The following is a 17,181-nucleotide window of genomic DNA, read 5'->3' on the forward strand; positions in this document are numbered from 1 at the left end:
ATTGCGCGGCACTTGTACTGCCCGGTGGTCATGCCGAGGTCGCTGGTTCAAATCCGGCAATGGGCTCACTCTTTTTTGTGCCTGTTATTACACATGAAATTGTCCTTCTTTTTGCTGAACTGTGTCGTTGTCGTGATAGGCAGAACCAGCGCTGGTACGGGCGCACTTGCCGTTGGATCTGCGGCCCCTCTTCAGTTACGCAAACTTACGCATAAAACATGACCTACAGTGCTCACTGAAATTGATTGGTTTTGTGTGCGTTGGGTGTGTTTGAGGCGTGGCATGTAGTTCGAGGGTTTGGAGCTACATGGGACATCGGCCTGTAAAACAGGAATATGGCAACTGTTTACAAACAAAATGACAAGATGGATGGCCCATTTTTCGAGAAAACACACAGCCGCTTCTCCTGGGATGACATTGTGAAACTCAACTTGATCCAAGAATTGATGGAAGGGAAGTTGAGTTCTGTCTGGTTGGGAGTGTATGAAGTCGCGAGTCCCTCTGACCCCGGGCCCAGCCATCTTCCGTTTTCCAACCGCAACCACTCGACTTCCTCCAGGATCCCCCTCCAAGCTGTCTCCCTCAAGCCCAGCCTACTCTGCCTTCCTCCGACCCGGCTCAGTCTTCATTGGCTCCCAGTCATCGGTCGACCACCACCACCACTCCCCCCTCACCCAGCACCAGCACTACTCCAACCACCACCACCGCCAAGCCAGCCCAGGAACAGATGATCCCCTCGGAACCAGCCAGCCTGTCCGTCTAGCCAGCGCATCCCACTTCGAACGCGACCTCCGCCTCCACCACCGCATCCATCCCGACCATCATCTCCCCACCCCGCAATGTCTCGACCACCACGAAACCCTCACAAACCCTCCCGAATGGACTGTCCGGGTCACCATCACACACTCCGACCATCGCACCGGAAAACTTGCAGGGATGATGCAAGCCGACGGCCTCTTCAATAACACCCTCTCCAACCCCGACCACCATCCCAGACCGCCCCGAGCAGACCCACCACTACCCCATCACGATAGCACCACCACCAGCACAACCATGATCATCACTGCTTGGGAGGGCGAGATCATCGACCTGAAGAAGTCCCCCAAGCAGCTCTGGACTAACGAGCTCGAGGACGAAGGTCGCTACAAGATCGGGCCCCTTCTCAGCGCCTCAGTCGACCCCACTCGCTCCAGACACCATCTCGATCAAATCAATACCTTCGGATCCATCTCCCACTCTAACGATCTGCGCTACTGGAGCAAAACTAAGGCTTTCTTCGCCATCAACCCCGATTCTATCTTCGACATACTCCAAAACGACCCCGCTTTTATCGACGCTCTCGACTCTCGTTTCATCCTCATGAGATGGAAGGGTCAGCTCCACACATCTCTCATACATACCAATCCAGTCGCCTCGATACTTCCTTCTAAACTTTTTTTTTTGCGTTTTGTTTCAGAGACTAATTTCGTGAACTGTGAACCCACACAATCTGGGCTGTCGATCCAGGGTTTCTACTACGTCTGTTTAGAGAAACAGACCGGTTTAGTCGAAGGTAAGACCCCTCCAACAAAAAACCCCTCCGATCGAAGATTAAAGTGAAGCGATTTCTTCCAGCCTATTACTACGATCCAGCTTCTCTTCCCTACCAAAAGCTTCAACTGAAACCTATCGGGACCAACGGATTTGGCTTTGGATCGATGAAACTTGTTTAACCATTCACTCACTCTCTAACCCTCACATATTTATACATACGAATACTATATATATATATATATATACATGCTGCCACCCCATATCCATCTCTCTAATCTATTTATGATCCCTGGGAAATCATTGTGACTTGATTACCCTTATCCTCCACTGTTTATTCTCTGCTTCTCTGTATTTCTTATTCCTTTTTTTTCCTGACTGACTCCTCTATTGTTCCCACACCCACGGGAAATCAAGCAATATCCTCAAATGTTCATTGTCGCCATAATCTGACTTATTTATTGAACTGATCTTGATTATTTGATCATGATCATGTATTTGTTTCTGCTTATTATCAAACACTCCACTGATAAACCACCTCTTGTTTATTTATCTTCCGCAATTTCTGTCAATGGCTGCGGAATTTGTGAAAAGGAGTGTCCAAGGTGTTGGGGCCCATCTGGCAGGGCCCAGGAAGAAAATTTGTCCCCTATATTGTGTTTTTCAGAAAGCTTGGATGGACCCTTTCAATTAGTAATTTTTGGCTGTACAGCTGAGAGAAAAACATGATGCTCTTGCGCATGTTATTCCATAGATCCTGAAAGACATAGCAGAAATGCCCTTTATCTATGGCAATTCAAGTGTCCATCATGAAGATATGTGAAGGCTTGCTAGGGGGCTATTTGCCAGAAACAAGAGCTATGTGTAAAGATGTTGTTTTGTCTTACCTTAATCAAGGGCAGTGTGACTCAGCGTGTCACATTCATTATGACTGACGGGGCAAGGCCAAATGCATGAGAGCAAAGAGGGAAAGAGATGTACGCACAGAAAGGTTGAATATATCACAATTGTTTTTGTGCTTTCTTTGGGTCAGGGGGATTATTTGGTTTTGGCTGAGAAGTCTCTGAGGAGGCAGAGTTATGGGCACTTGGGCCGGGGAATTTCCATATGAATTGAGTCATACATATTGTTGTATTCACATGCATTTTTCTGTCAGACTAAGAGCATTCCCACTGCGGGCCCTAAATTGGGGCCCTAATAGATTCCACTAGCTCCAAACGGAGCACTGGGTCAATTTGATCCAAGCCAATGTGCATGCATGGGTGGACCAAGTGCCCTAATCCAGGCTAACTTAGCCATGGATGCTGATGCTCTGAGCACTCACCACCAGCCACATCCCAGCTTGTCTCCAATTCCCTGCCATTACCGCTCCCCAATCACCCACCACCACCAACCATAAATCCGTGCCCACTGCCTTGGGCAGTATTGCTTGCCACTGTAACAGTTGCTGCATGTTCCATTGGATTTACAAAACCGCCAATGTTATCCATATTGAACTCAGAAGCCCCTGTTGGTCTTGTTACATTTTTCCTTGCCATGGCAGCCCTTGCAACAGGAAAAAAAAGTAGTCACTTGATGGCAAGTGACATGATGCAGCTTTGTTTTCAGCTCCAACACTGCTCCAATGCTGCTCCTCTCCACTAGCACATCTAGGGCTCACATGACAGGTGTCAGGATCAAAGCACTCAATGTGAAAAAAACAGATGATGCTCAGCTTTGGCCCTGGCCCAGCTGATGCTCAGCTTTTACCCTGGCTCAGCTGATGCTCAGTTTTTGCCCTGGCCCAGCTGATGCTCAGCTTTGGCACCGGCTACCTGATAATCATCTTTGGCCCTGGCACAGCTGATGCTCAGTCTTGGCCTTGGCTCAGCTGATGCTCAGCTTTGGCCCTATCCTAGCTGATTTTCAGCTCTGGTCCTGTCCAAGCTGATACCCATCTTTTTCCCTGGCCTGGATAAGCTGATACCCAGCAAGCTACGCATCAGCTGGCCAGCTGGCCCAGGACTGGGTCAAAGCTGAGCATCAGCTGGGACAGGACTAGGAAAAGGCTGAGCAAGGACTGGTAAAAAGCTGAGCATCAGCTGCGCCAGGACTAGTACAAAGCTGAGCATCACCTGGGCAAGGACTGGTCAAAAGGCTTTATTCCAATTCTGAGAGTGAGCTGTGTGAAAAAGCTGAGCATGAGCTGGGCAAAAAATCTGAGTATGAGCTGGGTACCAAAGCTGAGTATCAGCTGGACAGAACTGAGGATCAGTTGGGCTCATCAAAAACTGAACAGTCCTTGGTCCATGAGAGCGGCACCTTTAGCTGTACATTGTTTGGAGCGTCAAGCCATGGGGGGTTCCCTATGCTTGACCTCCTAGGGCGACCCAAGCGTCACATTGCTGTGAGCGGCTCCAGGCCGCTCAATGTGTGGGTTGACTGCGTGAGGCGGCCCCTTGAGGCTGGGCAAGGTGTTGGATTACCATAGCCTTCTGCCCAGAACATCTGCGCGCAGTGGCCAGTCCTCCGCGAGACAGCTTGAGCGCTTAGCCAAAGGCTTCTTTGAGGAGGGCCTAATGTAAGCCCCCATAGGCCCTCCAAGGATGGATGTATGCCACCTCCCCCAGGACAGGGGGGGCATAGCATCCTCTTCCCCTGCTTGAAGGGAGGGTGGGAGGCCAAAAAAAGGAAACTTGGCAATGAGTGATATGCACTCTGAGTCGAGAATGAAGGACTGAGTGAGACTGGTGTGGTGGAAGCCGCTGAGTGTACCAGTGGCTTGGATACTCACCTGTCTACCCTGGAGGACCCTGGAGCGCCCTTGTGCATTGCTGTGGTTGGTCCTCTAGTCCGCTTGCTGGTTTCTCCGCCCGAGTTTGTCTTGCGTAACTCCGCTTTGTCGTACGTGCGCGTATTGTGGGTTGCGGTTCAGCTAGGTGTCCGGCTTCATAGGCTTGTATGAGCGTCCACCTAGCTGTGGAGTGGGAGGGGCGCCTAACAAGGACCTTAGCCCCTTCTGCTACGCGCCAGTAACTCCCAATAAATTCTGGAAGTTGAGGAGATGGTTGGGAGATTGGGGTAAATAGTGGATAGATATTGGATAGATGGCGGGTATCTGCAACGGTGGGCCAGCTACGCTAACTGTAGCGTTAGCGTAGCTGAATTCTGCTAACTTTTAGCATAGCATTAGCGGAATTGCTTCATCTCTGCACTAACGCTATGCGCACAGGGTGCGCAGCCATTTTAGCTGTTAGCGTAGTGTTAGCGCAGATGCGAGCAATGGCGCTAACGCTACACACAGAGGGCGCCAAAGAAAGCGCGCTTCGCTGCGCCACAGCGCTTTTAGCAGAAAAAAGGGCTGTTTTTCCGCTAAAAGCGCTGTAGCGCAGCGTAGCGTAGCTTAGCGACTGTAGCGGCGCGCTAACACTAACAAAAAATTGGCGCACTTTTAGCGCCGCTGAAAATCAGCGCAGCGTAGCGGCGCTAACTGCGCGCTAACGCTATTCAAAATTGGCGGGCGCTTTTTGCCGCTACACTAACATGTAGCACTGAAATAGCATAGTGTAGCGTAGCGGCCCACTGTTGGTAGCTGGCTGGAGCTGGTGTGATGTCACTTGTCATAAACTGGCTATTTTCTTTTCCTGATTTTGGCACCTCCTGCAACACAAACAGATATGTAACCCTGTTGTAATCTACAAGCTTACAGCAATATTGAGAAAGCTTGCATTTCCGGCGGTGTGGTGTGCCAAATCTGTTTCAAGTATCAAATTACATAAAGTGATGGTTGAATACATGAGAAGGAGGTATATTCTTAGATTTATTATTGCATAATTAGATTCTACAGGTCATTTAACCCCTAGTCACTCACTTGAACCACTAGGATAGCTCCACTCAGTCAAAAGTTATTTTGGTTAAATGGTTTTCATCCAACATAAGTACATAGTATAGTAGTATATTGGTAGTACATAATATGGTATTAGAGCCAACCACAACTGGATCATGTTTTTCTTTGTGCATATTCAATTAGAGTTAAGGCTAGAACCACAAGTTGGCCATATTTGTATGCATATTCAATTAGACTTAGGGCTAGAACCACATGTTGGCCGCCTTGTAGATAGACTATGTAAGGAGCCCTTCCTCCCCCCTTATATGAATTCAGCATGTGAATAGCAGCCACCAACCAACCAGTCACTCATTCATTTAACAGTGTGATCTCAAACATCCACTGACCCAACACCTGTGATCATAATCAGGTTCTTAAATAGCTTGTGTCATTGCACATCATCTAAATTGTTTGATCTAAGTCTGATAAAGACTACTGCACATAGTCATCTCTATCAAGGTTTTGCCACAACAATAAATAAATTTTGTTGTCAGAATCCTTGTGTAGTACAATAGAGGGGCAGGTCCTTCAAACCACCCGTAACATAAATATTGCTTAACTGCAATATCATATTTGTTATCTCCCCCTCACAGAAATTCCACCCGTCCCAAAGGAGTAGAGATAGTCATTTGGGACCCGGGTACCAAGCAGTACCCGGGTACCACACCGCTTTTTGGCCAATTTCAGGTACCCAGTACCGCACCCGGCACCGCCTGGGAGGTACCACGAGTACCGCTGGCAGGTACCGCGGGTACCACCCGTGATATTTTTTGGTGTGGCAGCCTCCTGCTGTCCTGCTTGCTCCATCCAGTTTGTTGCCGTCCTTTGCAACAAGCTGGAGGGCAAACAGGCCACTGTTTGCCAGGAGGGACTCCTCCCGGCAAGCACTGGCTCTCCTCTTTGACCGGAGGAATCCCTCCGGTTGAGGAGGAATACACACCTCTGACCGGAGGAATTGATCCATCCAATTGGAGGCATGTACACCTCTTTGACCGGAGGAATGGCTCCGGTCAAAGAGGCAAGTCCACCCAGCGAGCTAGATATGCGTCCAGCTCACCCGGTGGACATCCCTTGCCAAGCTGGATACATAATATGTATTCAGCTTGCCAAGATGGCTCATCCCTCACCAAGATGGATACACAATATCCAGCTCGGCTAGGGAGGTCTCACGGCGAGCTGGACACATCCAGCTCCCTTGGAAGATTCCTCTCGGCGAACTGGATACATATGTATCCCGCTTGGCGAGGGGACTCCTCCAGCTCATCAAGAGGTTCTTTGGCGTCTGCAAGCTGGATACAATATATGTATCCAGCTTCGCGGGAGGAGTCCCCTTGGCGAGCTGGATACGCCGAGAGGAATCCTCCTAGCTTGCTGGGAGGCCTTTGCCGAGCTGGATCTACCAAGTCCAGGCTCTCAATCCCCCTGGGGGTGGGAGGTACTTGTAGGCGGTACCCGGGTACCGCACTGCTTTCCGGCCAAAACCCGGTACCTAGTACTGCACCCGGCACCGCTGCGCGGGTGCAAGGCGGGTGCAAGGGGGTACCCGCCAAGCGGTACTAGGTACACACCGCGGGTACCAAATGACTATCTCTACAAAGGAGTTCTCACAGCGGTCCAACTTTGGACCTCCAACTTGACTACAGCCACAGCTGACTTTAGCCAACAGAAGAATACAGCTTCTGTATCTCTCTCTCCTCTCTCCATGCCCCCCCATGACCATTGATATGCATTCCCCATGCGTTGTGGAACTACTCAAAGGGGAGAATAGAGCTTGGAAGGTAAATGGATAGCAACACTAGTACTAATGTAAGCTATGCAAGGGTGCTGATGAGGCTGCCTTCCTGACTAATGCTGAGGGGATGAGAGTAACACTAAGAAAAAAGAAGAAAAGGTGTGGCTGATTTCTGCTTGATCTTAGGAGCTAGTACTATGAGCTTTAACTACTGACTACTGAGGGTAAGAGAGATGGAGGATTGATGAGAGTGGGGAACTTATAATTTCTGTATCCAAAATTATCTATAAATTCTGTATATATTTCTCTGCATGAGGTACAAGTGAGGGGGGGGGGAAGACGATTCTTATAGTAAGGAGGGATGAGCACAGACAATGAAGAGTTCTGGCTATGAGAATGAAGGTTGTACAAATGAGGAAGAGTGATGTGAACATAGTAACAGTATGTAATGATGAGCAATGCTGAAAAGGGAATGCTGGTTATGGGAATAAAAGAATGTACTAATGGGGAAAAGTGATGAGAACATAGTAACTACTTGTAATGATGAGCACTACTGAAAGAGGTAAGCACAGATCTAATGATGTAATGTGTACAATAGCCATAGTACATAATGAGGAATGTATGTAAAGGGTTTAGTATGTGAAAGTAATTATGTAAAAGGGATGTACTGTAATGATTCCAGTAAGTTACTAATGAATTGAGTATTGTAACTAATGAAGACTGTAGATTATCTGTAAGTCTTATATCCTCTATAACTATTGAACCATTGAAGATAAGGGTATACTATGTATGAGGGACTATATGTGAAATTTGATGTAGAATCTGAATATGCAATAATAATGAGGTATTTGTGAAGGGTTATGGGGAAATGTTCAATGTAATGATGAATATATGTAAAAGAAAGCAATAAAATACTACTTATGGTTTGGAATGGAGCACCACAGCGTGCTGGCTGGTCATTGGGGGAGTGTGTATATGTACTCCGCTCCAGGACCAATCTGTTCCGGCCATCAGCATGGTGAACGGTTATGGGGTATGTACTTCTTCCCCTTGAGCTCCGTTTTTGAGGGGCTGTGTACCCAATCCATGACTTTTTGGCAGGGTGAAAATCCCCCGGGGAGCAGGAGCCTGTGATTAGGTTATTTTTTTGCATTTTGTTTTTCATTATTCTCTTGTGTCCAGCTGAGGGGTCCAAATACTCCAAGAAATTGGAGGAGGGGCAAGAAAAATCCCCTTTGCCGGGGGGCAGAAAAAAATAATGGAGATTTCAATTTTTTTGATTTGCAGTGCGCAAAGCAGTTTGAGGCAGTGCGCACTGTGGCTGGGATAGGGAATTGTCAGCCTTAGAGTCATTGCGGCTGGCCTAAATTCTGCCTTTTCTACTCTTTTATACCTAAATTACTTTATATCTTTTTCATCTTAAGAGTTATCTTTTTTTTCGCTTCACATTCTGCTTCCTCATGCAATTTTAACCCTAGCTACAACTTACTATTTCTTTGTAACTCTACTCCTTCCCTGAGTTCTTGAGTTGTGGTGCACATGTGCAGCAGTGACGTGTAAGCGCTGCTAGGCGCGCCAACCACTTGTACATATGTAATTACATAAGCAAACAGTGAATTTATTTTTAAATTGAGGATCCCCCTTGCATCAGAGGGATCCACAGACTTCAGACAACCAGAACCACAGCTTCAGACACCCTAGGATCACCAACCAAAAGGGCACTATACTCCCAGTACACCTTCCATCACAAGCACCAAGGATATTGACAGTTTGTAACCTTTTTCACTGAACCTTGAGTATCTCAGAGGTACACCTCTGTCTCTTGATTGTCTTCTCTCCCTGTTTCTTTTTCCCCTCTTTTGATCACAGGTCTTCATATATCTTGAATTTATATCCAAAGAATATCTCAGACTATTCATCCTTCCTTTTCTGTGGTTTTTGTCAGTAACAAACCACATAGGTTTCCCTTTAAGGAACCTTGCACCAGGTGAGATATGTTCCCACTCCCCAGGGAGTGCCTTACTGTAAATTTTTTCCATAACTGTGCTGGAGGCCTTTGGTAAAGAAATATTGAATAGGTATGAACAAGACTGGAAGTCAGCTTGAAATCAGTTGGAAATCATCCTGAAATAAACCATAAATTGCCAAGGAATAATCCAGAACTCATCTGGAATTCATCCAGAACTCATCCAAAATAGAGGCCTTTCTTGGCTCTGTGACCAGTGTGTCCTTTTCATGGGGATTTGAAAGGCGCAGTATGTCATATTGTCCCCCTTATGTACTTGCGTACATCAGGGGGACAATTGGTGTCTCAACACAAAGTTTTTACTTTTCATGTGGCTGTGAAAGGCCCATCCTGTGATATTTCCACCTCAATGTACGTGCGTACATTAGGGTGACTATTAGCAAAGTGCAAAAAATTTCACTTGCATGTGCACATGTGGATTTTGAAAAGCAAAAAAAAAAAACCACACAATCATTTTTGTGAAGAGTCCAGGATATGTGGCCAAACTGGGGTGGCACTGCAATCCAACCTTGACTTACCTCAGACTTTCACCCCAATACAATAGTTTATCACCATTTTTTTAGCCAAATTCAAATTAATTACAGCATTTCCAAGAAAATGGGTTTCACTAATTTTACTGCAACATTACCACATTCCGAAATTCTAAACCCAATAATACCAAGTTGTTTTTTACTTTAATTTTGTACATGAGGGCATATAATGTGAATTACAAGAAACTCATTTTTTTTACAGGAATTACATTCAAGAATGGCAATTTTGCTTTCCTATCCTTCAACATCATCAAACAGGAGCAATTGATGAGTTGGACTTGGGTGAAATATCATTTCATCATATTTTTTCCTCTAGTTGTACCTAGAAAACAAAAGAGTTCTACACAACATTGTGTTGACTCCCAAATCAATTCTGACTGACTTTTGACTCACTTCTGCATCCAATTCAATTCATTTAGGGATGAGTTACTGATGCACATCAGGCTCAAATCCGACCAGAACTCATATCAAATTCAGCTCTGGCACTCCCTGGGGAGTGGGAACATATCTCCCCTGGTGTTGACTATCCTCAGAGGAGTCTAAAAAATTGTGGCTGATTAGACTTGTCTAATTCAGATACCTTTCATGTTTACATTGTGAGAAGAGGCTGTTGAAATCTCTGGCACAGCTTGGCAGCACTTGTCAGAATAAGAGCCTGTCCACTCACTTTCTGTTTCCTGTTCTACCTGGCCGTGTGGTCTTTCTATGTCCTGTCTGACCAAGTGGTCTGTTTCTTCCTGTCCTGTATGGCCATGTGGCCTTTTTCCTGTCCTGTCTGACCAAGTGGTCTTTTTCTTCCTGTCCTGTCTGGCCATGTGGCCTTGTTCCTGTCCTGTCTCACCAAGTGGTCCTCCTGTCCTATCCTGTTGTCATTTTTGAGTTGCACAGACCTGTCACGGTAGCAGCTCGGCAACTCGGCGGGGTGAGGAGGAACAACTGCGGCAGCACTATCATCTAATTAGGTTTTGCTATAAGCTTTGTATATTAGATGATAGTTTATACCTTGTTTTTCCTCTTTCCTTCCTCACTCATCTTTGTCCCATCTCCTGCACCATCTTCAGGTGCATATCTCTTCTGTTTGCTTCCTCCAGTCCCATAAATTGGTCTCATAGCTCACAGCCATATATCTGGCATTTCATAGTCATTTCATTAGGGGGATTCAAAGTTGGCCATGCACGACTTGCATGCACTTTTGCAAGTTGGTGTTCAAGGCTTTTATTGAACATCAATATTCAAAAAAACATTCAAGCAGGCTTAGGGTATGTAGTACAGTGTGGCTTGCATGCACTTTTGCAACTTGGTGTTCAAGAACAAACTTGAACACTGACTTGCAAAAGTGCATGGAAGTTGCATCTGGCCAACTTTGAAACCCCCTATTGTTCCTAGGCCCAACAAAGGGTAGGTACGCCAAGGCTGAAACGCTGCGCTGCGCTGAAAAAAAAGCGGTCTTTTAGCGCAGCGCAGCGGGGAACCGCTGCGCGGTCAGCCCAAAAAGCGGTAGCGCAGCGCCAGTCCCGCTGCGCTACCGCTGAAAATAGCGGGGTCCCGCTTTTTTCCCGACCCAAAAAAGCGGTAGCGCAGCGGGCGGGGCCACTCCTTTCAGCGCCGCGCAGCGGCCACCAAAACAGCTGCGCTTTGCGCTGCGCTGCGCTTTTTTGGCTGGCAGCGGGGGAGCGCTACGCAGCCAGCTCAAAAAGCGGTAGCGCAGCGATGGTTCCGCTGCGCTACCGCTGAAAGTAGCGGGTCCCTGCTTCTTGCCAGACCCAAAAAGCGGTAGCGCAGCGGGCGGGGCCGCTACTTTCAGCGCAGCACAGCGGCCACCAAAACCGCTGCGCTTCACACTGCGCTTTCACCCTTGGTTACGCTACGCGTAACGCGTAGATAACGGTAACGTAACACAATTTTTCTCGTTATCTACACGTTACGCGTAATGGCGGTGCGATTAAGTTATTTCACCACATTAAGCCATTTTTTTATACTCGCTGTGTTATCCGGGCGCGCGGAGCCCCTGAGAACGGGCAAAAAATGAGGCAAAAAAGCCTTAAATGGCCCGTTATTGCGTTATCCGGGGGATAACACAATAACGGGCCTCAAAAATGAGGCCTGTTACGTTACGCGCAGGGCCTGAAATGACCCCGTTACTAGTAAAGTAACGGGGGGGGGCCGGATAACGGGGGTAATTACGTTACCAAAATTGCGCGGATAACGCAACGTAACGTGACAACCCTTTGTTGCTAGGCCCCCCTTTGGACCTTGCTGGGGGGCTCTCTAGTTGTGTGTTCTAAGTCCGCACCTTGGACCAACAAAGGGTAGTTACGCTACGCGTAACACTTAGATAACGGTAACGTAACGGAATTTTTGCCGTTATCTACGTGTTACGCGTAACATTTGAGAGAAATAGGAAAACTGAAGAGATTGCATTTCTTATGAGTAACAGTTAAAAATAAATACAATAATTAATGGGTTTAGTTTTACCTGAAGGCAGATAGAATCCTACAGCCTATTTGAGTTGACCTGACAAAAGACTTGAGACGTTAAGATTTTAAATAACAAAAATTTGTTTATCTTTCTGGTTGTTAAACAAAGAAGAACAGATGATTAGCTCTTAATCATGTTTTTGTTTTGTCAGGTTTGAGTTGAAAAGAAAGAACAACTTTACTTTGACAGATGATGGTTGTTAAACTAAGATTGAGTAAAGTGCTCTTAAGCAGTGTTGCTTTTCCGCTTGTTGATGATTGGCAAGCTTATTTGGTTTGTTAAACTCAAAATACTACTGTTTGAGTTTTAAGATATAGATTTGCTTTTAAGTCATTATATCTTAAATGGTTTGTGAAATGTCATATTACTTACGAGTTAATCACACTTAGTTGACTGTTTTGGGTTTTGGTTTGAACTTCAATTTCAAGGTTTGAACTGATCAGGAAGATAAGTTATAAGCTTATTTGATCTTTCTACATAAGGAAATCTAAGGCTGACTCACTTGGAGCTTGATGATCGAAGATCAATAAGTTTTTGAGTGATGACTTCAGTTGTGTCACCATGTGATTCAAGAGCGCAAGGCTTCTTGTGGTTTGCCTTGTCCAGGATACCTGTCACAAGATTTGAAACAAAATGAATTTGCATATTCATATTTTTGTTTTAATGAGTGTACTCAAGGTACTACTCACCTTGGTTACTCCTCTTAAGAGGGTGAAGCTGATTCCAACAATGTTGGTGCAATTACATTATTGCACCACAGGAAGGCTCTTATTTTTATGTTATTTACGTTATTGGGGCACACATGGCCCCTGATAACAAGCAAACATCAAGGCAAAAACAGCCTCCAATGGTCTGTTTTTATGTTGGCCGCTGATATCAAGCAAATATTAAGGCAAAAACAGCCTTAATTGGTCTGTTTTTGTGTTATCCTGCGGATAATGCACCAACGGGCCGCTTTTTTGAGGCCTGTTACATTACGTGCGGGGCTTAATTGGGGTGGCTTAAAATTACCCCATTATTAGTAAAGTAACAGGGAGCCCCGGGTAATGAGGGTAGTTATGTTACCCAAAAATGTCAGATAACATAGATTAATGTAACTGCCCTTTGTTGCTTGGACATGTAATCAAGTCACCAAGTCTGAGCATCTTATCACCAGACCCATCCAGATCCATTCTCTTCTGGTCATACCTCCGTGGTCACATCTCCCTTCCCCACTCAAAGTCTTCAAGTGAAACTTTAACAGCACTCCCTTAAGGAGTAGCATTGCTAGTGGATTTTAGTTCCCACCTACAGGTCCACAGAGCCTTGATTATCATCTCTCACATCTTCTCTTTCTCTGTTACTGTTTGTTATTTATTTATCCCTGTTGGGTGTCAGCTTTTAGTGAAAAAACAACCCGGTACCCAGGTACCCGCTGGCCGCATCCGCAGAAACCGCCAAAGGCCCCCAAGTTTGCTTGGGGATTGGGGCCTCAGGCGGCCAGTGCGGGCAATCAAGAAAGATTATTCACTCTCCCAATGGCCAGCTGGCAATTTCATTGGCTGAGAGGCACAGACCCAACCCAAAGCAAACGGAAGGAGGGGTTCCTCCCTCCTTCCAATTATTTTTTTGGTCAGGTTTGCTGTCAGCTGAGCTCTAGCGTCTCATCAGCTGAGAGGCACAGGCCCAACCCAAAGCAAAGGAGGGGTTACTCCCTCCTCCAAATCACTCCTCAGCGACTCATCAGCTGTGAGGCACAGGCCCAACCCAACATAACCAGAAGGAGGGGTTCATCCTTCCTTCCAATCACTTTTTTTAAGGGGGGTACTTGCGGTGCCAGGTGTTGGGTTTGGGTGAAAAAATGGGTGTGGTACTCAGGTGCCAACGGGTACCTGTGTCCACTGGGGCATTCCCTTGGCTGGGACATTGAGTGGACACTACCTGCAGTGTGTGACAAGTTTTTTGCAGTGCCCAAAGTACATCAGAAAAAAATGGTAATTTTTACCTAAGAGCAGGCAAGAGACCGCTCTACACTGAAAGAGAATAAGATAAAAAAAAACAATTAAAAGTAAACAATTGTGGTTCAAGATGAATATGATCTATTTTGGATAGCAGCCAGAGCCTCTTTTTATCCTATTTTTGTTTTGCTTCAGCAAAACGGCTAAAAAGTTTCACTATGTTATCTGGAAATTATAACATAGCTCCCTATCAGCCTCTTTGTTTCTATTTTACTTGCTTCTTATTACTCAGACACTTATCAAATGTTTCTCCAGCTCTTGGAGTGGATTTTGTGGTGCTGGTCTTGACTCCTTGGACATTGCCCAGAGAAAAGGATAGGGCTTTGGTTAGCTCCTATCTGATCTTCATCCCTTGTGCCATTGTACTGCTTACCTTTGGCACCTGTTTTGATTCTCTTGAGTAGAGACTTGATGCCGGGATATTCCTCAAGCTTGCTTTGCTGCTTGCGGTTGTTTTGTCTGTATGCATAAACTTCCTGGGCTGCCCTTTGCCATTGGACAGTGGAAAAAGGTTCACTTTTGCTTACCATTTACTGCAGCATCCTTCTCAATTTATGAGAAGGGTGCTGTTAGTCAGAATTCAAGGGGAGAGATAACTTGGTTTGCTCTCTGGAGGCTCCTCTTTCATGTACAAATTGCTCTGGCCCTTGGCACAAGCTGCAGTTTCAATTCAAGACACTTGATCATGATTTTTTTCAACAGGTGCATGTGAGGTGGGGAAAAAAATCTATACCAAAATTGGATCTAACTTTCAAAGCTTGTGTAGACAGTGGATTCAATAAACTTGGATAGGTAGATAATTTGAAGTAGATATTATTCTTCTAATAGTTTCTTGGTGAGATTTTCAATTGAAAGACAAAATAGTTTATTGAAGAAAATCTGAATCATGGTCGAGTCATAGTCATCCCTGAAGAAGATTTTTTCAGCTTTGTCTCTGCCTGACTTGACAATCCAAATATGCAAGATCTTCCAGAGTGATGTGCTATACTCATCCTTTCCAGTTCTGTTTTTATCTTGGGCCATCCAGCATGTTTGGAAAAATTCATAGGCAGCTTCAAGAACATTCTGATTATGGTCATCTAATAAGACCCCTTGGCTCTTGGGAAGTACTTTTTCAATCATCTCCGCATAGAATAGGAAGATAAGGCATAATCTTTCCTTTTTCATCTGGTGAAAAGGGTCAACCAATTCTAGTTTGAGTGTAGTTTTTTGATTCCAATATCCAATCCATGGCTTATAATTTTGCCATAGCAGGTTGAAATTATCTCTGATATACGGTAATCTTGATGTTTGGTTTGTTCCGTATTTCTCCCTGAACTGTGGCGCGTGTTGTCTGATAATGCTGGCGCACCTTCTGAACATGTCCATGGCGCCTTGGTAGTTGTTTTCATGAATGACAACTTTCTTCTCATGTGGGTCCAGAGCTTTGATTTGATCAATTATTTCTTGATCTTCGGATAATGGGTCAAGTTTTCCAAGTACTTCATGAGTAAATTCGAGTCGCGTATACTGACGATTACGACTGCTTGAATGTTGACTTTCGAGAGCGTTGGTGCGTTGAGGATTTGTAGCAGTTTCTGCGACAATTTCGTTTTCACAGGAAGCCAATTCGTTGGCAATTATCCGGTTTTCAGGAAAAACATCGGTGTTTTGGGGGTCGGGACGCAATAAACACCCCTCAGACGTGTTGTGTGTTCGACTCTTTCGGAGCGCTGGAAGTTGCATCTTTTTGTTTATGTGAGTAGCAGGAGTACGGATTGGACGTTTTTGGCTTCCATTTGCTAATTGTTCCGCCCTATGTAAGGAGAGAGACGGCATTGAGAAAAGCAAGTTATCCAACTTCGGATTCGGAACGAGAGGGGTCCCACGAGCGAAAACCGGCTGTTGAAAGCTAGTTGGGTTACCTTGCATTGCATTTTCTACGTGAACAGCAGTTGTAGGAGGCTGTCTCGCTCGCTCCAGGATCATGTTGTCTAGCTCGCCTTGCGCTCGATTAGGAACACGTGGCGTACCGTCGACCGCGTCGTGCAGGATATCATCAAGGTTTTTCGGGGAGCATGGCGATCCATGCGTTCCCAAGCACTCCATGAGGTCGATTGTTTGCGGTGGATTTGGTATCTCGTCTTGTTTCCTCCTTTTGGTCAGTGACGTCGGAAAGTGAGTTTCAAAAGGCATAGCATTGACACGCTTCGTTCCACTGTGAAACTCGTTAGGAACATCACCAGAAAGAGTTTCCCCCCAGTTCTCGGAGGATAGCCTGGGAGTAGGATTGGGGTGGGTGCCAAATGTTCTCAAGAAATCAATCTTTCCGTTTGGCTCTTGGACCGCCGAACCGCCTGCGCCCAAGTTTACGTCATGCGTAGCTCGTGGAGTGGTGATGCCATCACCAGTGTTGTCTATTGATCCGGAAGTAATTCCTCAAAAATCAGGGACCAGCAGGGCATGGGAAGGGAGTTCACTCACCGTCCCAACCAGAAAGAAAATCCCTAGTAACCTGACATGTTGAGTCATCTAGGGTAGTGCAGGTAGTTACCAAGCCAAGGAAGACTAGATACGAGTTGGTGATCTTCATGCTGCTGTTTTTCGTTCTGTTAGTGTTAGAGAGGTTTGAAAGAAGTTAAATTTATCTTTTCTGGGATTGCTCTGGAGAGCATGTGCCTGGAATTCGAAATCATGTTGAAACGAATATTATTTCTTCAAGAGCGAAACGCGTGCGTACAGTGCCCCACACCTCTTCTCAAATACCCCCACAGGGGCGTTCCAAAGTTTGGAATAAAAAATCCTAGAAAACTTTTGGGGGACTCTTTTCTGATGATTTTTCATGTTTCTAGGTCAACAGGTATGGTACACACATTCTAGAGATGGGTTGTTAGTTTTTTCCGGCTTTGGGTCGAGACCTCTCAGAAATACATGGAGCGCGGCTAGCAGTTTGGGTCGAGACCTCTCAGAAATACATGGAGCGCGGCTAGCAGTGTCGATGGCTCTCGAGACGGATCCAGGTCCCCACAAGTGTTGAGACCCGT

The 17,181-nt window shown here is 45.9% G+C and overlaps 2 protein-coding genes across 2 annotated transcripts; one reads left to right on the top strand and one right to left on the bottom strand.

Moving 5' to 3' along the window:
- Positions 1-483: 483 nt before the first annotated feature.
- Positions 484-1,712, top strand: PtA15_3A666 (uncharacterized protein; the record flags this gene model as incomplete). The annotated part of the gene is made up of 5 exons (XM_053167656.1): positions 484-638; positions 717-891; positions 1,075-1,372; positions 1,457-1,552; positions 1,615-1,712. The coding sequence occupies 5 exons, from the start codon at positions 484-486 to the stop codon at positions 1,710-1,712; spliced, it is 822 nt and encodes a 273-aa protein (XP_053018852.1).
- Positions 1,713-14,971: 13,259 nt separating this feature from the next.
- Positions 14,972-16,730, bottom strand: PtA15_3A667 (uncharacterized protein; the record flags this gene model as incomplete). Its single annotated transcript, XM_053167657.1, has 2 exons — positions 14,972-16,554; positions 16,622-16,730. 2 exons carry the CDS (start codon positions 16,728-16,730, stop codon positions 14,972-14,974), a joined length of 1,692 nt encoding a protein of 563 aa, XP_053018853.1.
- Between the last annotated feature and the right edge of the window lie 451 nt (positions 16,731-17,181).

Source organism: Puccinia triticina, chromosome 3A, assembly GCF_026914185.1.
Source record: "Puccinia triticina chromosome 3A, complete sequence".
Lineage (NCBI taxonomy): Eukaryota > Fungi > Basidiomycota > Pucciniomycetes > Pucciniales > Pucciniaceae > Puccinia > Puccinia triticina.